Source organism: Littorina saxatilis, linkage group LG5 (assembly GCF_037325665.1).
Source record: "Littorina saxatilis isolate snail1 linkage group LG5, US_GU_Lsax_2.0, whole genome shotgun sequence".
In the NCBI taxonomy this organism is placed as follows: Eukaryota; Metazoa; Mollusca; class Gastropoda; order Littorinimorpha; family Littorinidae; genus Littorina; species Littorina saxatilis.
The window spans coordinates 16,261,611-16,284,789 of NC_090249.1; the positions used below are offsets into that span (position 1 = coordinate 16,261,611).

Here is a 23,179-nt window from a genome sequence, read left to right on the forward strand (position 1 = left end):
GTGCGTGTGTGTGTGTGTGTGTGTGTTAATGTGTGTGTGTGTGTGTGTGTGTGTTTGTGTTAATGTGTGTGTGTGTGAGTGTGTGGGTGTGTGTGAGTGTGTGAGTGTGTGTGTGTGTGTGTGTGTGTGTGTGGGTGTGTGTGTGTGAGTGTGTGTGCGTGTGTGTGTGCAAAAAAATACGGTGTTGTTAAAATGTTCTCCTGGAATATTCCCATGAGAAAAAAACCCACTTCATATCACACTATGGGAGTCTATGCGTGATCACAATGTATTATTTGTGCACGACGGCTTTGAGGCCCCGGGACTCTTGAGACCCTCTAAAACTCCGTGGAGGGGGTCCCTGAAACCTGTTAAAGTTGAAAGTGGGGGTCCCGGGAGCGTCCGTGGGGAGCCCTGGGCACGCACACACACCCACCCGTTAAAACCATGAGTCATGTCATGTGTCTGCGTATAGCGCTTGTGAAACATAAGCAAATATGAAAATATCGTGCACTTGGGCGGATGCAATTTATCCGTATCTGTACCTAGGAATCTTCACACCTTCAGATTTTTACACGGATAAATCACCACCAAGTAATTATTAAACTGCGCGGCTTTTATTTGCCAGCTTTCGGCCATAACAGGATGCAGATTTTTGCCTTATACTGCATCTCCACTGGAAGAGCAGACATCTCATCATTTTCAAGGTACAGCACTGGTTCGAACGATAGACTTCGCCACGATGGTAAGTATTGGAGGAGGGGTGGAGGTGATCGCTGTAACCATTTCTAACAGCAACAATGTTGTTATTTTTAAATTATTATTTTAAATCATTCGTATAATCTCCTTAGGAGAACGAATAACCGGCTGGCGGAACCAAGTCACCTTGTTTCAGCTATGAAAGCCCCAGTCCGTCTCACAGGAGGTTTATAGAACGATGACAACTTTCACTTAAACAACAATACAAACCTTATGGATCACACTGGCAATAGCATTTAACAACATTGAATGACACAGATCACTTCAATGGCTATCAAAACGCGTAAACTGAATTTGTGACCAACTTGTTAATTTTTATTTTCTTATTTTTATGTTCTTACTATACATGATCAATTGAGTCGTTTGCGGTTTTAAGACAACTCTATATCTGAAATAGCATGCTATTGTATACATCTGCTACTAAAAACAACAACAAATAACTAATAGTGAAACAATCTGAGTTGCGGCGTCTTTAAAGAAACTGTAGCGGTTTGCGGAAACTCCGTCTGCTTGGCCAATGGTAAGATGCAGCTTATTTGATGATGTGATGGCAGCCGTCTCGGAAGTACGTTTGTATGCGCGCAATACTCAATCTACACCAACACAGCAACAAACGGCATTACAAGTTCGAAATCTCAATCGACCAGCATATTAAAAAAGGCACAGTTGTATCGTTTTAGGTAGCCTACTTTACCGTCATCAAATGACAAGAGCTGCATCTTATACGCACTAGTCAACTCAGTCACCTTCCTCCCTCGACATACATCCGGGCTCCCTACTTTCAAATTTTCAAAACTTCGAACCGTACTGACTTTGTCTTGACGAAAAAATGATTATTTTGTGTTTTAACCATGTTTGTATCACAAACTGTCAATTTATTATTTAGATTTTAAAAGTAAGGTCAATAGTGCCATGACGAGGCGTCCGATTCACACGGGTCTATCAGCACAAAATAAATTCTTTGAAAAATGTCTCACTCTCAAGAAAGCAGCTAGGATGTTCTCGAGCGATAAGCGTTCAAATGGAAGTATGCTTGTACTGTATGTAAAAGCTCGGGGAGCTCTGTGATCAGAAACCGATAGTTTTCGCGAATTCGGGAGGCGGAGTGGTCATTAGAGTCATTTGAATTGTGTATTGTGTACGTGATTGTGTTGCATTTATTTAAAGTTTATCTGTTTTTAAATGTGAAATTGTTGCTGTTATTAAGATTATTATATTCAAGATTGATTTAAGGCGCTTACGTTGTTTATTGTTGCTGTTATTAAGATGATTATATTTAAGATTGTAAGGCGCTTAGAACTATTTTAGGATTTGCGCCCTATAAATACCCTTATTATTATTATTATTATTATTATTATTATTTAACACACGTCAAAGCATGCAGCAGTTACATTTTATTTATGGGGGAAACATCTGTCTCACAATTAACATCAAGTCGAAGCGATTGTCGATTTTGTTTCTGGTTATTCTGAGTTTTTAATTAGATAGATAACGGCAATCACCGGTTTATGGCATCCTACCAGTACCTTTTTTTTTTTGCACAGTGGGAATTTGTTAAATGCAATTTACTTCATCAAAACAAGTTCCTACTTTGCACAGCGGTATCCAGGCTGTGAATTTTTGAGCATGTGTGTGTGTATGCGCACGCGTATGTGCGTGCGCACGCGTGTGTTTGTTTGTGACTGCATGGATTTAAACGATGAATTTGCTTTTGTACTCCTGTTCTTTTTGTGTCTTAATGATTGTATTTTGGTTTTGTACATGTGTATAATAATGTCATTGTAAAGCGCTTGGAGCTTTTAGGTAAGCGCTCTATAAATTTCCATTATCATTATTATTATTATTATATGTGACCAAGTGGAGGTAGCATCTTATCCCATGTCATATGTTGGTCAAAACTACCAATAACGCATGCGATTACGTATCATGTCTTACGTCTGTCTCGTGTTTCAGATGACCAAGACCGTCCTGGTACTACTGATCGTCTGTGCAATGCTTGTAGCAGACTCTGACTGCTGGAGACGAGAGCGACGAAGAAGAGGTTTCTTTCGAGGGGTTTTCCGGGTATGGACATATCCTGCACCAATCACTGTAAACTGAAGTGGTCCACCTTTGAACATATAATTTACTGGAAAAGGGACGGGTGCAGTGGCCTTGTGGAGAAGACATCGGCCTCCTAATCGGAAGGTCGTGAGTTCAAATCCCGGCTGCCCGGTTAGTTAAGAATGGAGATTTGTCCGATCTCACAGGTCAACTGATGTGCAGACCTGCTAGTTCCTTATCCTCCTTCGTGTGTAACCGCAAACACAAGACCAAGTGCGCACGGAAAAGAACCAGTAATCCGTATCAGAATTCGGTGGGTCATAGAAACACGAAAATACCCAGCAATGCTTCCCCTGAAAGCGGCGTATGGCTGCTTGAATGGCGGGGTAAACACAGGCATACACGTAAATAAAACATGGCTGTTTTGGCGTAAAAAAAACCTCGTGCAAAATGAAGAAATAGAAGAAGAAAAAGAAGAAGAAGAAGAAGAAGAAGAAGAAGAAGAAGAAGAAGAAGAAGAAGAAGAAGAAGAAGAAGAAGAAGAAGAAGAAGAAGTAGAAGAAGACTGAAAAAATAAGCACACATGGCAAACCTATTTGTGCTGGTAGAATTATTTAGGCAAAAAACAAAAACAAAAGTCTGTTCACAGTATCCCGACCGACCCTATTTTTTCGCGCGACCCTAGACTTTTTTTTTGGCATTTGGGTGAGAAAAAAATAAATGAATTAAAAAAAACTTAGTTTTTTGGCAAAATAACTTAAAACTATGGTTTTTTGGAAAGAAAAAAAAATAAAGAATTTTTTTTTTAAATCCCGACCTACCGACCCTATTTTTTTGGCCTATGTTACCCTAAACAGACTATTTTTTGTTGGCCTTAGTACTTTACACAGTGTTCACAAGTGGTAACAAAAAGTGTGTTCAAAAGTGGAACACTTCAGTTTACAGTGATCTATATTTATAATAGCGTAAAGATGTTGACATTTGGATACGCATCTCCTCTGAAGCACCGGGCCGATCAACTTGCCCTTCGGAACCTGAACGCGTATTGCACCAACTTTACCATTCCGCTAGGTCGGATTTTCGAAAAATTTCGAACAAAAAAGTTATTGGCGAAAAACTGTCCAGAAAAACTGGCCACCGGCTCCCGTCATGTCGCCAATCAAATGTATACTGACCACCCAAAATCAAGCGATAATTAAAAAAAAAAATGCGTGCAAATCGAGCGTGCGGTACATACTGCGGGGCTTCGCTATGTCTGCGCATGGGCAGAGCCCTCATTCCAGTCGAGCGTGCCGGTCATCTTTCTTTCAACCGGGTGACGTCAATGAAGAAGGTAGTGTACTAAATCTTTGATCATCATTGTAATCTTTATTTTTATTTTTTTTATTTTTATTTTGCCATCCTTGTAATCTTGTAATCGCTGTGTTTATCTTAATCTTTGCTTTACTTTGCCAACAATATTTTTCTATCCCTTTCACTGTAAATTGCGACCATTATATCTTCGCGTGGTTCTCCAAATTGGAGGCTTAAATGCCACTAAACCGTGAACTATGATCAGGATTACCGGAATAGTGCCCTCAATGTACTACTGTGTGTGTGTGTGGGGTGTGTGTGTGTGTGTGTGTGTGTGTGTGTGTGTGTGTGTATGTGTGTGTGTGTGTGTGTGTGTGTGTGTGTGTGTGTGTGTGTGTGTGTGTGTGTGTGTGTGTGTGTGTGTGTGTGAATGTTCATCTGTTTACTTGATTATTTATTTTACTTACGCTGCAAGTGACAACGCCTGGCGCAAACAACGAGAAACCATCGCAACTGACAAGTCCGTTCAAAAGGCACATGTTCAGGCGCAGATGCACGACAGCAGCGTAGTAAGTGTTCATCTATATATTTGTATATATTTTTTTTAATTTTATTGTTGGTAATGTTGAACTTTAGCGTGTTAAAATCATAGCTCAGAATCCACTGCCAGTTTTTACTTATTATGTTACAAGTCCCTGTAATAAAGCTAAAAAAACCATTTGTCCTGAAATCAATTGACTGAGTGAGCTCCAAACTTAAGCATGATTAATTAATTAGGTCATTTGATTGACAAAAATTAAGAGAAACCCAGAAATGCATACGTAGTATGGGGAAAATTCGAGAGTTGCCTCCCCGCCATCGTAATATTGACACAGTTGCCTCCCCTCCATCCAAACATGGATGTTTTGTACGAAACGCGGATCGTATCAACTGATGCAGGAAATTGATGCATCCAAAACCAAGAATGTTATGCATCATTTTCGTATCGGATGCATCATTTTCAAAAAAGATGCATCATTTTCCAAAACTAATGCATCCGATACGAAAATGATGCATCCTTTTAGAAAATGATGCATTATTTTGGTGCATCATTTTGATGCATCACTTTCGGTTTTGTATATATAATATAAACAGATTGGTTAGATAAAACAAAAATAAACGTACAACATACCGTTAAATAGGGAACAAGTCAAAGTCACGGCATTATGCATATTAAGGCATTTTTTTTTTTTTTTTTGGGGGGGGGGGGGGGGGGTTGTCTTTTGTGCACACGAAGTTTTGACGCCCTTGACCTTCGACTCAAACTTTCGTTTTCCGACGTTTTCAACATGGCCGAAGAAGAATCGTTTTTGACTGGTGTTCGGCGAACCTTTTCTTATTGTGCAAATGTTTTGCGATCGGGATCTTACACACAAGAAGCCCTTGTACGATGCATCAAATTCGTGGTTTTGGATGCATCAATTTCCTGCATCAGTTGATAGAAATAGTTCGGTTCGCTTCGTATTCCGGTTCAAATTTTGCTTTTTGCTCGGCACTTTCCGGGAAAACCGATGCATCAAATTCTTGGTTTTGGATGCATCAATTTCCTGCATCAGTTGCCGGATACGATCCGCGTTCCGTAGTTTTGGCGATGTTTTTAATAGAAAAAGGCATGTAAACAAAATGCATTCGTACAGTTCATTCCGTGACTTCAAAGGTATCTAAAATGACTTCTTATGCTAACAAGGGCAGATTCTGCAAAATTGGAGGCTTAACTTGTCGTTGTGGGTGTGTGTGTGTGTGTGTGTGTGTGTGTGTGTGTGTGTGTGTGTGTGTGTGTGTGTGTGTGTGTGTGTGTGTGTGTGTGTGTTTCTCATTTTTTCCCTTTTTGTCTTCTAATTATTTTTTATTTATTTTATTCATTTTTCCATTTCTTATGATGAATTTGAAATACAGTCAGTGTATGCGTGTGCCTCTGATATCCTCTAACCACTTTTCTCCCCTGTAATTTCTTTTTTTTTACCTGGAGTTCCTTCCCCTTGTTTTAATGTATTGTTTCAATTTTAAACTAACTTTATGACACCTTCCGACCAATTTCTTTCTTCTTGAGCCTTCAAAAGCCTTGAACCCATTGCATTTTTCCTTCGCATTCACAAACAATATCAGTATTTTGTTATTGCCTGTAATGAAAAAATCCTTTTACAGTGACTCAAAAATCACACACAAAATAACATTTATACATTGGTCAGAAAATAGTCACGTAACTTTATCAAATGTGTTGGTTACAAACTTCAAAATGTTTCTCCTACAGGGATTGGCTTGGGGTCTGTCCAATATAGGTCCATTGTCTTACTCAGCCAGGAAACAGTCAGTCATGTTGCAAACCAAGTAGTAAATAAAACCAAAAATAGACCGACTGCTGCATGTCCATCAGTCGTTCTATGATGTTTTGAGACATGTATCTATCCGTCTTTTTCGAATTTAGTATGTTTAAAGACTGAAGACTGACGCCCAAGCCAATCCCTGTGTGACCTATCAATGTACACTATTCTCGCTCACATTGTGTAAAACAAATTTGAGGTGCAACACATGATCATAATCATGATTTCATTCTCTTCAGTATCCCTTACTTGCTTCATAGTAGTTCGCTGGACTTAAATCAATAATATTAATCTTTGTTAATGATTTCAATGAGAACATATACCCAGTCTCAGTATTCTACGTTCTAAGAAGTATATTTTATTTTGACTGTGGTAGACGCTGCAAGTCACAACGCCTGGTTGGCGCAAACAACGAGGAACCTTCGCAACTGATAAGTCCGTCATCAGCAATCAACGCCAATGGCAGTTGTACGTCTGCATTGTATGGTGCTGTCCATCATCAACGAATTACAGCAACTACAGCTTGACTTAGAGAGGGACCTGAGAGTAGATGGTACTGCTACGTCGTTGCTAATAGTCGGATGGACATGTGTTAGTATTTGATTATGAACTAGGTTGTGTTTCTGCATGGAAATGTGTCAATGTGGAAATGTGTCATTGTTGTTTCATTTTGTAACCACTGTGTGTTAGCACTTTTTTAGGGACACATACTTTTGTTTTATTGATAAAGTTTTGAGTGTGCTACAAAACAGAGAATCTTTTTTTGTCTGAGGGTGGGGTATATGTACAATGCACAAAAATTGTCATTTGGCAATGTACACAGCTATAGCTTTGATATGTATGTGTGTGCGCGAATTGTGAACAAAGATTGGAGATGGAGACAGACTTTATGTGTGTGTGGGGGGGGGGGGGGGGGGATGAGCATTCCTGTGACGGGGAGGTATATGCAAGTTGTGAACAAGACTGGCGAGAAAGACATATGGTGTGAGGAGGTGAATAAGCATCTTTGAGGCAAAGGGAGGGATAGGTTTCGTCATGTTGTGCTTAGTTTTTAGTATTTTGTTTGGTTATGGTTTGGTTTTTGGTTCGAGATATCACAGGTACCACCACTCTAGCCTCACCTAGACCTCATGATACTGAATAAACCAGCAATATGATTAACATCATTTTTATTTCTTGTGTTTCTGAAGAAGCGAATGGTGTGTGAAAATGCTGGTGCATTTAGTGAAATTTTTTTCTATTCTAAGGAAAATTAAGACCTTCCTACATGTATAATTGTGAAACATGTTGTCATTCGTTGCAAGGGGTATACACGTTACATCGAGGAAACGGAGAAAGGGGCTGCAGAATGTGGTCAAAGAATTGGTGTCGTAAAGCCCTGTCCCTGTAGCTTGTGGCGTGCGGTGTCAAGAGTAATATAGCCGTCAAGTTGGTAAGAGCGGCAGTGTGTGGTCACAGATTTGGTGTCGTATGCCTTTAAAGGTACTGAACTTGTCAAATCCAGGTGCACGGAGCCCCTGGGGCGTTTAGTCATACCTCAGGCAGCTATCCGTTAGAAGAACTACCAAGTTTCATTGACTTGCACCCAAAGAGTCAAGAACTGCGATTTTTTTACGAATTAATTTCGTACTCGGACCCGGCTGGTCTTGACCTATTTTTGGATCTAAATTTAGATCAGGTAGATCACCACATCATGCACAAAAAGACACGTCACTAAGCAAACTATGTCAGACGTCATCATGAGTTTGTGTAAAACAAAATGGAGGCCGGAATCACTCAGTTGAATCGAACTCCGACCAAACACCACGTAATAACTTGGTTAATTTATGCACTCGCACAGATGTCGTCGTTGGGTAGTTTTGGGTTTGTTTTACTACCATAGGAGGATTTTTGAACTGTAAATGCACTCAGCTGCAACAAAAACGCAAAACGAAGGCTGTGAGCTGCACTGTGCCTTTAAATGTCCCCATCCTTGTTGTAGTACTTGGCGATCGGTGGCTAAAATTATGTGGCCGGAAAGTTGGTGGGAGCGGTAGTAGCTTGTCAAAGAATTGGTATCGTATGCCTTTAAATGTCCCTGTCCCTGTTTCAGTTCGTGAAGACCGGTGTCAAGAGCTTTGTGGTCGGAAAGTGGGTGGGAGTGGTAGTAGCTTGTCAAACAATAGGTATCGTATGCCTTTAAAGGTCTCTGTTTCCGTTACAGTTCGTGAAGACCGGTGTCAAGAGCTTTGTGGCCGGAAAGTTTACTGGGGCGGCGGTAGTAGATGGTCAAAGAATCGGTGTCGTGTACCTTTAAAGGTCTCTGTTTCCGTTACAGTTCGTGAAGACCGGTGTCAAGAGCTTTGTGGCCGGAAAGTTTACTGGAGCGGCGTTAGTAAATGGTCAAAGAATCGGTGTCGGAAAGTTGCTGGGGCGGTAGTAGGTGGTTTGCAAATTGGTGTCGTGTGCAAGGGCGGGGATGTAGCTCAGTCGGTAGCGCGCTGGATTTGTATCCAGTTGGCCGATGTCAGCGTGAGTTCGTCCCCACGTTCGGCGAGAGATTTATTTCTCAGAGTCAACTTTGTGTGCAGACTCTCCTCGGTGTCCGAACACCCCCGTGTGTACACGCAAGCACAAGACCAAGTGCGCACGAAAAAGATCCTGTAATCCATGTCAGAGTTCGGTGGGTTATAGAAACACGAAAATACCCAGCATGCTTCCTCCGAAAAACGGCGTATGGCTGCCTAAATGGCGGGGTAAAAAACGGTCATACACGTAAAATTCCACTCGTGCAAAAACACGAGTGTACTTGGGAGTTTCAGCCCACGAACGCAGAAGAAGAAGAAGAAGGTGTCGTGTGCCTTTAAAAGTATCTGTCTCTGTTACAGATTGTGAAGACCGGTATCTATGCGGCCGGAAAAGGGGTATCGGCGACAGTGGGGGCATTGGGCAAGCGTGATGCACTGTGTGCTAACCTGCTGACCCCTGACCAGGTGCAACAACTGGCCACTGACCTGCAGAACACCTGTGCCAACATCCCGGTCAACCTGGCCGCAGATGGTCTTGACTTTGATGAGGTCAAGGGCATTTTCACGGACAGCGATGGTAAGAATTGAATCAGTAAATTACCAGATGAGCGATTTTGCTTAAGTCGTTGACGATTTGCGTTGACCGTAAATCGCCGAAAACATTATTAATTGCCATTTAATTGATGGTAAAACCAGGCTGCAGACCCTTTTAAAGTAAAGATAATCAAATGAGCGAACTTTCACCGAATGTTGTGTCACAAAATTGTTTGAATTGTATGACCGTTTTAACATTTTTAAGTGGCTCGGCGAATTTTCCCCAACCCATAGTTTAAATAATCATATAGCTGTACACTTTATGTTGGGCATGTTTTCATGGTGAGAGTGATGTTGTTGTTTATTTTCAGTTGATGGAGATGGAAAACTGCTGGCCACAGAGTTGGCAGACTTTTCTGCTGCTATCCGTGAGCATTTTGTGTCGTTGTTATTTGCGTTTTTGTTGTAGTTGTTGCTGGTGTTTGATGTTGTTGTTGTTGTCGTTCGTGTTGTTTTATCTTCGTTGCAATGTTGCGATTTCTTTGTCCTGAACTGACGAACAGTTTCTGAAGAATCGTCTTTATTTTGTTTGAATTCTCTCATTATGTGTCTGCGGCATTGTCCTTTTCTCTCTGTCTGTCTGTATCTCGATCAGTGTCTTTTTGTCAGTCTTTCTGTCTCGTGTGTGTGTGTGTGTGTGTCATTGTGTGTGTGTGTGTGTGTGTGTGTGTGTGTGTGTATGTATGTATGTGTGTGTGTGTGTGTGTGTGTGTGTGTGAGTGAGAGAGTGTGTGTGTGCGCGCTCGTGCGTGTGTGTATGCGTGTGTGTGTTTGTGTGCGTGCGTGCGTTAGTGTTTGTCTTTCTGTCTGTCATTTGATGCTCATTTGATGCTTTTCTTGCGCTTCCCAAAACCTCAACCTATCAACCAACATACTGACTCACAAATCAACCCCTTTACTAACCAACACAAAAGGTTGCAACATTTTGACAGAATATGCATCTTACTTGCGTATTTTTGTCCTCTCAACAACGACACAAATCCACACAAAAAAACTCAATTCACATACGAAAGGAAAGACAGACAGACAGAGTGATAGACAAACAGTCAGACAGACAGACAAGAAAAGAAAAAAAGCATTGTATGAATATCTCTTTCATTTTATTTTGTTTTCATTTGCAGAAACAACAGAAGCCTGCGCAGAAGCAGAGGCCGAGATCCAGACATAAAACCTTACATGATAATTAACTTGACGACACTGACAGAGAGCGAGATAAAATAGATCCATTATTTTTTTCTCCTTCAAAATAACGTGATTCAAAATAGATAAATAAGTTCACGAACAAAATATTCTTCCATTACAACTTGGCCCTCTTATAGAAAAATATGACAAGTACTAAGAAGAAGAAAAAAAGACCGTGTCACATCTGTAACAAAAATAAATAAAACAAAGGTATTTCGTTGAAATATATCAAAAGAAAAGGAGTAAAATAAGAAGTGCATCATTTACTAAATACAAACACAATTACATTTTTTCTATTCTGTTAAAGCGTAAAAGATCAACGTGTGTATGCTGCTTTTGTTGTTGTTGCTTTAAGACAAATTGTATTCAATCGTTTTAATTTATTCTTCAATTCATTAAGTGACAAACAGCAGCAAATTGGTGTGAATTGTGTGCAATGAGATTCGTTGAATTTTTTTTTTGTTCTTCGCTACTTGATTATGTGTCGATCAAAGTCTATCAGCTTCTTTGTGAGTAATGGTTGTGTAAAATAAGAAGTGTCAAAAAGATCATTTTGATTTTTGTTTCTGAACATACAGACATGCGATCTAACGTGCGATTGGTTATCTATCTCTATCTCTCTCCTTTACACACACACACACACACACACACACACACACACACACGTACGCTCGCACGCGCGTACGTACACAGAGAGTGATAGAGAGAGACAGACACACCCAGACAAACACACACACACATACACACTGTACTGACATACAGGCATGAAATCATACACCCCCCCCCATACACACATCCCCCACACACCCCAGCAAACACAAACACACTCACACACGTGCACATGCACACACACACGCATACACACAACCGCGCACACGCACACACATCCATTTGCACACCCATACGTACCAACATTCTCTTTCACACGCACACACACACACACACAAGCACACACACACACACACAAGCACACGCATACACATCTATTCGCACACCCATACGTACAAACACACACACACACACACATAACCGCACGCACGCACGCACGCACGTACACAGAGAGTGATTAACCATAACCACATACACACTGTACAGTACTTTCCTTCTTTGCCGCTACGAAAGCAAACGTGTGCAAGATTGTATGTTACACGTTTCTGAGTATGACAAGAAACGGAATCAAACTCGCAATCGTCTCTCCAAAAGCCCCAACATGCACACATGGCTTTCATTTCTCCCGCTATTATCGTGTCTTCTCTTTACACATCTTCAACACTGAAAATACTGCGGACGACATCCCAGACGACGTACAGTCTGAATTTAGCAGGGCAGAGTTGTGTACAGAGAAGACAAACATACCGAAAAGAACAAACATTTCGCGCATGCAGACACAGAAAGACGTCATAAAGAATACGATGCTTCAAAAGATACAGACGGTGACGGTGACTGTGACGTCATTCACACATACCGAGACGTCATTCATAGATCGGTCATTTCCGTCAAAAACGTAGATCTCTCAACAATCAAGACTGATGGGCTTATTCCTGTCAAAGCGTGAGTACGCAAAACGTGTTTGTTCTCTCCTCTGTTGAAGCTGTGAGACATAAATGCTATTCAGACATGGTCGTGTGACCGAGTTTTCTTCCTCACTCGATTAGCTGATGTCTAACGAAGCCGTAATATCGTGTTGAAAGAAAACGTCTGTCACACGACCAAGTCTGAATAGCAGGCAATATGATATGAAGAAATAGCGACCAAAAAAAAGAGGAGGAGGAGGAGGAGAAGAAAAAAAACCTAGCAACAACCACCGATTCAACAAATTGCCAAGGACATTTTACTTTTTCTGACCAGCCGTCCTTGAAACTGATATACATGACAAAATGTGAAAGAAGAGGACCGGGAGGAGGAGGAGGAGGAGGAAGAGGAGGAAAACCCACAGACACAACAAATTGCCCCCCCCCCCCCCCCCCCCAAATTCACGTAATCTGTGTTTCGTCCTTGAAACTGACGTACACTCATTACACGACAAAATGTAAGCGGTCAATGATTGCTTCAAAATGGAAGACACCCAGTTAGCATGCTAACGTTAAATTAACGTTAAATTAACGTTAATTTGCTCATGTGATAAAACGTTAAATTAACGTTAACATTTAACGTTAATCTAACGTTAATTTAACGTTAATCTAACCATAATATAACGTTAAAATTAACGTTAATTTAACGTTTTTGCAAACATAAAAATAACCAAAATAAAACCAAAATCAAACCATAATATAACGGTTAGATTAACGTTATTTTAACGTTTTTTAAACGTTTATTGCTAACGTAAAAATAACCAAAATAAAACCAAAAAGAAACGTTTTATTAACGTTTTTTTAACGTTTTTTTAACGTTTTTTGCTAACATAAAAATAACCAAAATAAAACGTGCATTATAACAAATCATCTCACGCACTTACCCCTGTGCCACTGTTTATTTTCCTGTGACAGGCAGTAATTAGTATCCCAGGTGCCAATACATAATTTTGATCTTTAACGTACAGGAAGATCAGTGCATGGATAGTGCTATTTTTTCAGTTTCGGCAATTTGTGTTCGTGTCAAGGAAGTCTTTGGTGTCTCTTTGGCAGAAATACGCTTTCGGAAGTTTCGAAGTTAGTTTCAAAGTTTTGCCGACAGCTGGTTTCTGACGCCAGAAACTAGTGACAGAAAGTAGTCAGAATATTTTTCTCCAGCAAGTAAAACGAGGAATTTAAAGATGTATGTACCTGGAGGTGCTTACCCAGATCTACTCACGTCAAGCACACACGCACGCAAACAAGCTAGCAAAGACAAACACACGAACAAACAAAAAATCAAACAAGCAAGCAAGAGAACAAACAAACAAACAAACAAAGAGCAAGTACTACCTCTTACTTACCAAATAGAAAATACGGCGTACCACTTTAAAAAATGTTTTTCTGTATGGTCAATTAAATGATCCGAAGTGGTTCACTCACTCGCGTAACAACAAAACACAATTTACCGATTTGTGTGTGCTGTAAGTGAATATGTATGAATTTAGGTTTGTTAGTGTCCTTGTCAATACCTAATTGCTCCCTTACAAAGAGGTTTGCTGTGATCAATGTATTTTCACAGGCAGACCTTTAATGATTGCTAAACTATATGTGTGACTGCTCCTGGAATTGTGTGTGTGTGAGTGTGGATGTGTGTGTGTGTGTGTGTGTGTGTGTGTGCGTGTGTGTGCGTGTATGTGCGTGTGTATGTCTTTGTATGTGTTTGTATGTGTGTGTATGCATGGCTATGTGTGTTTGTATGTGTGTGTATGCGTGGGGGTGGGGGGGGATGTGTGAGTGTGTGAGTGAGTGTGTGCTTGTGTGTGTGCGTATGTGGGTATGTGCGTGTATGTGTGGGTATGTGTGTGTGTGTTTGTATGTGTATACGTGTGGGGGGCATGTGTTTGTTTGTGTGTATATATGCGTTTGTGTGTGTGTGTGTGTGTGTGTGCGTGTGTGCGTGCGTGCGTGCGTGCGTGATTGCGCGCGCGCGTGTGTGCGTGTATGTGCGTGCGTATGTCTTTGTATGTGTGTGTGTGTGTGAGTGTGGATGTGTGTGTGTGTGTGTGTGTGTGTGTGTATGCGTGGCTAACTGTGTGTTTGTTTGTAATTGCTACCTTACGAAGAGGTGGCATTGTTGCTGTGATCAATGATGATTGCTAAACTATATTTGTGACTGCTCCTGGAATTGTGTGTGTGTGTGTGTGTGTGTGTGTGTGTGTGTGTGTGTATGTGTGTGCGTGTGCGTGTGTGTATGTGCGTGTGTGTATGTGCGTATGTATGTCTTTGTATGTCTTTGTATGTGTGTGTGTATGCGTGGCTATGTGTGTTTGTTTGTATGTGTGTGTGTATGCGTGGGGGATATGTGTGTGTGTGTGTATGTATGTATGTGTGTGTGTGTGTGTGTGTGTGTGTGTGTGTGTGTGTGTGTGTGTGTGTGTGTGTGTGTGTGTGAGTGTGTGCATACGTCTTGGGGAGCTTGAATGTGTGCGTGTATTTATATATATATATATATATATGTGTGCGTGCGTGCGTGCGTGCGTGCGCGCGCGCGTGTGTGCGTGCACGCACGCGTTTAATTAAATGCACAAGACACATTCTGGTTTGCACTGAAAAGAAATGGAAGCACGTATATTCATAATGTGCAAAGGCAGTAGTCACCAGTAAAACGACGTTTCCCACCTTAGAAATTCGAATTTCAACGAGTGGCTACACAATAATGACATTGTTCGTAGTGCGGTTCGATTATCATGTTGAAGTCGAAATCCAAGCTAACAAGAGGCATGTTGATATACGCTTTGCTTACTCTAATTGGTCAAACCTCATTCAACTGCGTTTCTGAAGAAAAAAATCAAAAAATTGAACAAGAGTTATTCTTACGTTTTTTGCGCAGCGCAGCTGAAACCGTGGACAGGTGTGCAACGGAAATGTTGCCTGGCCGTTGGAAGGTACAGTACCTTTAAGACATCGAAATGAAAGATTCTTCTTTTTAGCCTTGGAAATAATTAGACACAAATAATTGACTGTTTTCTTTCTCGATAATTTTGTGGAGAAAAAAACATGCTTGTGCACAGAACCCTGATTATCCACCACATATACATATTTGGCAACACCCTTGGGAAAATATCAGGCTATTTAATAAAGAGTCAACCGGCAGGTACAAGTAAATACTTGAGCAACTGTTGACGATATCGTTCACATTATTATAGCAAATTGGCGCATGTTGCACGTGTTTGTGCTAGTTTCATATCAGCTGCGACAGAGACAAGTTGTAATCTTAATTTGACAGAGAAATTTATTTATCATAAATTTACCTAACCTGGTTACTGGTGTGTTTTCTTTGTATTTAAGAGAAATGTACTGTATGTTTGAATCTTGTTCTGAACAGTCACTGTTACTGCCTTGACTAGGAAGTCATCTGTGACAGAGGGCTAAACCAGGACCTAAACCCCCGGTGAGTTAGGTTCGGACTGTTCAGCCCTACTGCACGCCAAGACTGAAGAAACCACTTGGATACAACGGTCATGCCGGCGGTGTTAGCAAAAGCCGTGGAGTGCATCAGAGCGTGGACGTGACACCATAAATTCCAGGTCATCCACTGCAGCCTGGAAGAGTCTAGTCGTAGCAATTCTTCGTGTTACTGAAACAAGGCTTCCTTGGCCGAGAGAGTGGGATTGTTCCGCTGCAAGGATTGATTTTCCCTCAACATTTTTTTCCCGAGCCACTTACGAGCAAATCGAGAAGTTGCAGAACGCGAAAGTCTTCTTCGGACCCGAAGGACAACCCGCATCCATCAGCGGCTATACACCATTTACCCCACGACCTTTTCGTCCGCATAAATGTCACCACATTCAAGTATTTGATCAGTAACTTCTTCTTCTTCTTCTTCAGCGTTCGATAGGGATCAGCAACAAAATATAACAGAAACTTTTTCGTCTTTCGCATACACAACGACAAAATTGCACAAACCGCTATTCGAACACAGAACACCTTCCGGAATTATTCACTATCCATGTTAACAATGGAAACTTCTATCAACTTTACATTGCCAAGGGGTGCGGTTTCTCTGTCAGACGAAACGACCTCTTCATCACCAACGACCTTCCAAACAGAGACACAGACGATGAACTCGACTTTAAACGGCGGAGGGATAGACGACGGAGACCAGCAGTCTGAGTTTCTTCCCTGGGACAACCCAGACAACGTCCTCAGCCTAGACACGCAGTTCACGATCGCCAAGTACTTGAGTCTCTTCATCTTCACGGCCTCCAGCCTTGGCGTGGTCCTTAACCTACTCAACTGCGTGGTGTACGCCAGGCTGGGGCTGAGAGACAGGATCAACCTTCTGCTCTTCTCTCAGGCCGTCGCTGACGGTGCTTTCAGTGTCTTCATGCTGCTTTCTAACCTCGAGTATAGCTCCTCCGTCTTCCTGGGCGGTGGCATCCAACCTCACTGCCCTATAACAAGCGCGGTGAATAACAACGGCGGGGCCACCTTGCACAGTTTCACCTACGTGTCTGGCTTCGTGTCCACGCTCATCGCCTGTGAACGCTGCCTGTGCATCACCTATCCCTTCAAGGCCAGACGGCTGTTGAGAACCAGCACGGCGGGCGTGGTTGTGCTTTTCGCTACCGTCGTTCTTTTCAGTCTTCACTACTTCATCACCGAAAAGTTCAAACTTCGCTGCGAATACGTTCCTTCCATCCGCGCGTCCCTGCCTGTGTACTTCGCCAGCCAGTTCTACCGCGACCATTCCACGTTTGTTGACATCCTCAATGTCATCGTCTTCGGTTCAACCCTGCCGTTTTCCTTTGTCATCGCCACCACCATCACCACTGTCGTCACCGCCGTCAAGCTGAGAAGAGCTGCCACGTGGCGACAGAGCACGGCAACGGTTACCATGGGAACCAAGGATGTGGCACTGACGAAGATGCTGGTTGCCGTTTCATGTCTGTTTGTCGTCTGCAACCTCCCTCACATCATGATCAGAACGACTCCGCTGTTCATGTCTGAGTTCAGAATTGGTGGAAGGAAACAGAACTTAATGACGCTCTGTGTTTCCGTGGTTCATTGCTTCAACACCCTGAACTCCAGCCTCAACTTTTTCTTCTACTACGCAATGGGGACCAAGTTCAGAACAACCCTTCAAGGCATGTGTACGTGTGTGAGGCGTTCACAGGGGCAGATAAACAAAGAGCTGCCTTCTGTTACTGCTGTTGTTACTCAGCTCTAAACGTCGCATTTTTCACGAAGGTGGGCTTGACGAAAGAGGTAAGCGGATATCGTTGTTCTTTTGTGTTAGAGCACAGACACAAAAACAGTCGCCAAGTTCTATTTATCTTCAGGTTAGACAAACATTTAATATTTCAAATAAGTAACTGTTCGTCTAACCCTGTTCACTTAGTAGATCTTCTCGCCAAGTACTATTTATTTTCGTGTTATAGAGACGCACCTTATTATGTCAAATAATTAACTGTTCGTCCGTCCCCGTTCACTCCGATCTTTGGAGCCTTCCACATTTCTAGCTCTTGACCCGTGCAACATCTGAACGTGAACACACGCATATGGTTACTTACCACAAACATCGGCCAAAAAAGGTGGAAAAAACACTTTTTTTTCCTTTTTGCCAAGAAAGTGCCTTTATGATAGCTTAATCATTCTACTTTTACACACTTTTTATTTTTTTCAATTCTGTTGAGTAGTTTTCGATTTATTGACTGATTACTGAGGTAGAGGTGCCCCAAAAATGTTATTTTCAGAGCGTCTTTCTCGAAAATTTAGGGGCACCTCTACCTCAGTAATCAGTCAATAAATCGAAAACTACTCAACAGAATTGAAAGAAATAAAAAGTGTGTAAAAGTAGAATGATTAAGCTATCATAAAGGCACTTTCTTGGCAAAAAGGAAAAAAAAGTGTTTTTTTCACCTTTTTTGGCCGATGTTTCTGATTTTTTTCACTTATTCACTTTTACTCCATGTGTTCGTTTCACTTCACAAACTTTGCCGAAAATTGACCATTTTCGCACTTTGTAACATGATATTTTCAAAACCAGTCAAGCTAGAGCCTTGAAATTTTGCATGTGTTTTTAAATTATGTTTACCTGTGGTGTGTGCCTCAGGTTTTGCTGCAGAATGACTGATGCTCATAAAATTAATATTTTATGGCAATAATTTTACGTTAATAAACGTGAAAATTAAAACCACGATTATCAAAAATAGGTCACTCTGACAATAATTGTAGAGGCACACACCAAAGATGTGCTTCTTGTAATTAGTTTTAGCCTCTGGGAGCTTTGCAGGTGCTTCTGAAATAAAAATACTGTGTTACAAAATGTGCTTTTTTGGTGCTTTTTTCGTACCATAAAAAAATATTTAAAAAAGAAAAAAAAAGAAAACAAATATTGATATTTTAGCAAAGTTAACTTTACAAATGTTAACTAGGGTCTATTATCTATATGCATGCCAAATATCATTGACAAATTCCCATTTGTTAGGGATATATCAATGATAACAAAATGTTACCCTTCTTCTGGCCGATGTTGCTACCTTAAAGGCACAGTACGCCTCCCGTAAACCATCACAGATACTGTCAGGCTTTTACACACAGTACAAACACCCTTCCATTTGAACGCTCACCGAACGGGAACACTGCGATCCTAGGTGCCCTCCGTAAAGAGCGAGCAATGTTCAAAGAATTAATTTTGCGGATTGTCTCCTCACACAATCGGACCGTGGTGCGTTTTGGAGCTAGACCTAACTTTTATAATCTAAATAATAAATTGACAGCTTGTTACATCATAAAAGAATTCTTTTTTCATCAAGACAAAATCAGTACAATTCGAAGTTTTGAAAGTTTGAAAAAAGAAAAGCCCGGAAGCAGGGTCACTCAAGGTCGTGGTTCTCGTAGTAGACGACGGTTTATGCCTATCGCCAGTTCCTCTGAACAGTCAACAGCCATCGCTAGAGTTCTTGTGAACCACAGCCGTTTGTTTCGTGCATAGTCAGAGGTACATAATAACGTGCTATTGCAGATAAGCTCACAGCGAATTACAAACTGACGACTACATTGTGAAAAAGGGAAACTGGATCACACGGGTTCACGATGGCTCAGGGGTAAGATAAACCACGCAAAAATAAATTCTTTGAAAATTGCTCGCTCTTTACGGAGGGCACCTAGGATGTTCTCAAGCGGTGAATTTTTAAATGAAAGGGTGTTTGTACTCTGTGTAAAAGCCTGACCGTATCTGTGATGGTTTACGGGAGGCTTACTCTGCCTTTAACTTGAATTGAATGATGGTCTTGACGAAGTGTGTGACATCAAGAAACAGTCAAAACAGTCAAAGCTCTTCGTCTTACTTTTTTCACTGCAAAAACACTAAGCTTACTGCCGTTGGATAGATCTAGCTATTCCCAGCGAAGCTATACTGTTCTCGACTTGAGAAATGTTCATGCCGATAATACATGATAAAGAAGGATTCTTTGTGCCTGATCAGGGGCTACAGTTTGGGATGGAAGTTCACCAAAAATTGGAAACATACCAACTAAAATACGGTGGGTGACATGGGCGCCCCCGTTTTTTGAGCAAACGCCACCCAAGGCCGGGTAGAAATTCTATAGTTTCCAAGTCTGTGGATACAGCTCGCGTAAGAAGATGACGTCGAAAGGACGTCTTTCTCTCTCGCGCGATGTGTTTGTGCATTTTGTGCACAGTCATGTGTTAGTGTTACTGTTAGTGTGTGTGTATATGTGTGTGTGTGTATATATGTGTGTGTGTGTGTGTGTGTGTGTGTGTAGGAGAGAGAGAGAGAGAGAGAGAGAGAGTGCGAGTGGTCATTTATATGTGTGTGTGTGTGTGTGTGTGTGTGTGTGTGTGTGTGTGTGTGTGTGTGTGTGTGTGTAAAAAAGAGAAAGAGAGTGGCTGTTCCGTGTATGTGTATGTGCGTGTGTGTATTCCGAAGTTTGTGTGTATGTGTGTTTGTAAAGGTGTGTGTGTCCGTCTGATTATATGTGCGCATGAGTTTGTGTTTTGTGTGTAAAAAGTTTGTGTGAGTGAGTGACCGTGGGTGAGTGCGTTTGAGTGAGTACGTGGGAGTGATCGTGAGTGAGCGTGTGTGAATGAGTCAGTGTGTGTGTGTGTGTGTGTGTGTGTGTGTGTGTGTGTGTGTGTGTGTGTATGTGTGTGTGTTTGCAAGGGTGTGTGTGTGTGTGTGTGTGTGTGTGTGACTTGGAGTGTGTACGTGTGTGTGTTAGTGAGAGAAAAAAAGAGAGCTAGACAGAGAGAGAGAGAGAGAGAGAGAGAGAGAGAGAGAGAGAGAGAGAGAGAGAGAGAGAGAGAGAGAGAGAAAGCGGATTTGTCCTTCGCGGGGGGGTATGCAGTGCCTTGGCATTGCACTTCTACTTAATTCTAGTTTGTCATGGAGAACAGATACTTGATGTCGTTCTGGGCTTTATAACCCACCAGAAAGACCTAGGTCCTTGGCACAGGCTTGATAGTTTTCTGTACATCAGCCAAAACTTTTCATGACAAAATCAAGAACTTTTGGCCAGTTTGCCATTAAAATCAACGTCCTTTCGTTGCCTCGCTGCAGTTTTGTCTTAAACTCGGGGCGAGCAGCACTATGAGTTTGTTTACCAGAGCATAGTTCAAAGCTTCCTCTCATATCTTTCCTTCAGGGAGGTGGGGGCACCCTGTAGAAATAACAAAGGCATTAATTGACTAACGGACACTTAGAACTTAGCTGATATATGTACTAACCTACGATACTTATACTACGTATATTTGTTGTTGTTGTTATTGTTGATGTTTGTGATCTCTGGTCATCTCAATTTGAAGACTTCTTCCCTGTTTAAAACTTTTAGATTTTTTGTGTCGAGGTCTTAAAACGGGGGCTCCAATGTTTTACATTCAGCAGTAGTTGACAAACTCTCTCTCTCTCTCTCTCTCTCTCTCTCTCTCTCTGACTCGTATAAGCTACTGACGCGACCAAAGAAAGCTGAAAGAAATGAAAGCACTACCGGAGGTAGGCTTACCTGTACCCGAATACTGAAAGGGAGCTAACCACCTGATTTCTTTGAGCAAGTTATGAGAAAAATACATGCTTCTGAAATAAAATATAAAAGCGATCAATTTGATTTGTTGTGTTTGTGTGTCACAGTGTGTGTGCGTGTGTGTGTGTGTGTGTGTGTGTGTGTGTGTGTGTGTGTGTGTGTATGTGCATGCGTGCGTGCGTGTAACGTTTTTTCTGATTCATCTGTAAAATACTCTGTGCACAATATGAAATCAAATCCGGAATCTGTAAGAGACCGGCACACCTTGAAGGTGAAACCTCTCTCTCTCTCTCTCTCTCTCTTTCTCTCTCTCTCTGTTTTTTTTCCTCTCTTTCTTTCACACACACACACACACACACACACACAAACATACATACACACACACACACACACACGTACGCTTGCACTCACACAACTGTACGCACGCAAACACAGTAAAAGTAGGGTAGGGCGAAAATACAACATTAAGCTGTCGAACTCACAGAATGAAACTGAACGCACTGCATTTTTCCAAAAAGACAGTATACTCGTAGTTTCGTCAGTCCACCGCTCGTGGCAAAGGCAGTAAAATTGACAAGCCAGAATAGCGCGGTAGTGGTTGCGCTGAGCAGGATAGCACGCTTTTCTGTATCTCTATTCTTTTTAAATTTCTGAGTTTGTTTTTAATCTATACATATCATATCTATATGTTTTTTGAATCAGAAACCGACATGGAATAAAATGAAATTGTTTTTAAATCGATTTTGGAAATTTAATTTTAATCATAATGTTCATATTTTTACTTTTCAGAGCTTGTTTTTAATCCGAATATAACATATGTATATGTTTTTGGAATCAGAAAATGACGAAAAATAAGATGAAATTGTTTTTGGATCGTTTTATAAAACAGTAATTTTAATTACAATTTTCAGATTTTTAATGACCAAACTCACTAATTAATTTCTAAGCCTCCAAGCTCAAATGCAATACCAAAGTCCGGCCTTTGTCGAAGATTTCTCAGCCAAAATTTCAATCAATTTTATTGAAAATTGAGGATGTGAAAGTGCCACCTCAACTTTCACTAAAAGCCTGATATGACGTCATCAGAGACAATTATAAAAAATATAAAAATAAAAGTCTGGGGATATCATTCCCAGAAACTATCATGTAAGGTTTCATGAAGATCGGTCCTGTAGTTTATTCTGAATCGCTCCACACACACACACACACACACACACACACACACACACACACAAACACACACACACACACCCACACACACACACACACACCACGACCCTCCTCTCGATTCCCCCTCTATGTTAAAACATTTTGTCAAAACTTAACTAAACGTAAACAAGTCGCGTAAGGCGAAATTACTACATTTAGTCAAGCTGTGGAACTCACAGAATGAAACTGAACGCACTGCATTTTTTCACAATGACCGTAGTCCGCCGCTTGTGCATAACGGAGTGAAACTGACGAGCCTGTTCAGCGCGGTAGTGGTTTCGCTGTGCTACATAGCACGCTTTTCTGTACCTCTCTTCGTCTTAACTTTCTGATCGTGATTTTAATCCAAACATATCATATCTATATGTTTTTAGAATCAGAAACCGACAAGGAATAAGATGAAATTGTTTTTAAATCGATTTGGGAAATTTAATTTTGATCATAATTTTTATATTTTTAATTTTCAGAGCTTGTTTTTAATCCAAATATAACATATTTATATGTTTTTGGAATAAGGAAATGATGTAGAATAAGATGAACGTAAATTTGGATCGTTTTATATATAAAAACAAAATTATTACAATTTTCAGATTTTTAATGGCCAAAGTCATTAATTAATTTTTAAGCCACCAAGCTGAAATGCAATACCAAAGTCC

The 23,179-nt window shown here is 41.1% G+C and overlaps 2 protein-coding genes and 1 long non-coding RNA gene across 3 annotated transcripts; all 3 read left to right on the forward strand.

Moving 5' to 3' along the window:
* Positions 1–663: 663 nt before the first annotated feature.
* On the forward strand, positions 664–11,268 carry LOC138966400 (uncharacterized). The gene is made up of 5 exons (XM_070338624.1): positions 664–686; positions 2,692–2,802; positions 9,302–9,518; positions 9,847–9,903; positions 10,657–11,268. The coding sequence occupies exons 2-5, from the start codon at positions 2,692–2,694 to the stop codon at positions 10,701–10,703; spliced, it is 432 nt and encodes a 143-aa protein (XP_070194725.1). The 5' UTR covers positions 664–686; the 3' UTR covers positions 10,704–11,268.
* On the forward strand, positions 2,963–7,310 carry LOC138966401 (uncharacterized). Its single transcript, XR_011455686.1, has 3 exons — positions 2,963–4,114; positions 4,550–4,643; positions 6,811–7,310. It is a non-coding gene; the product is annotated as an uncharacterized lncRNA (long non-coding RNA).
* Positions 11,269–15,745: 4,477 nt separating the features above from the next.
* Positions 15,746–18,116, forward strand: LOC138965827 (galanin receptor 2b-like). Its single transcript, XM_070337920.1, has one exon. It carries the CDS (start codon positions 16,280–16,282, stop codon positions 17,498–17,500), a length of 1,221 nt encoding a protein of 406 aa, XP_070194021.1. The 5' UTR covers positions 15,746–16,279; the 3' UTR covers positions 17,501–18,116.
* The last annotated feature ends 5,063 nt before the right edge of the window (positions 18,117–23,179 follow it).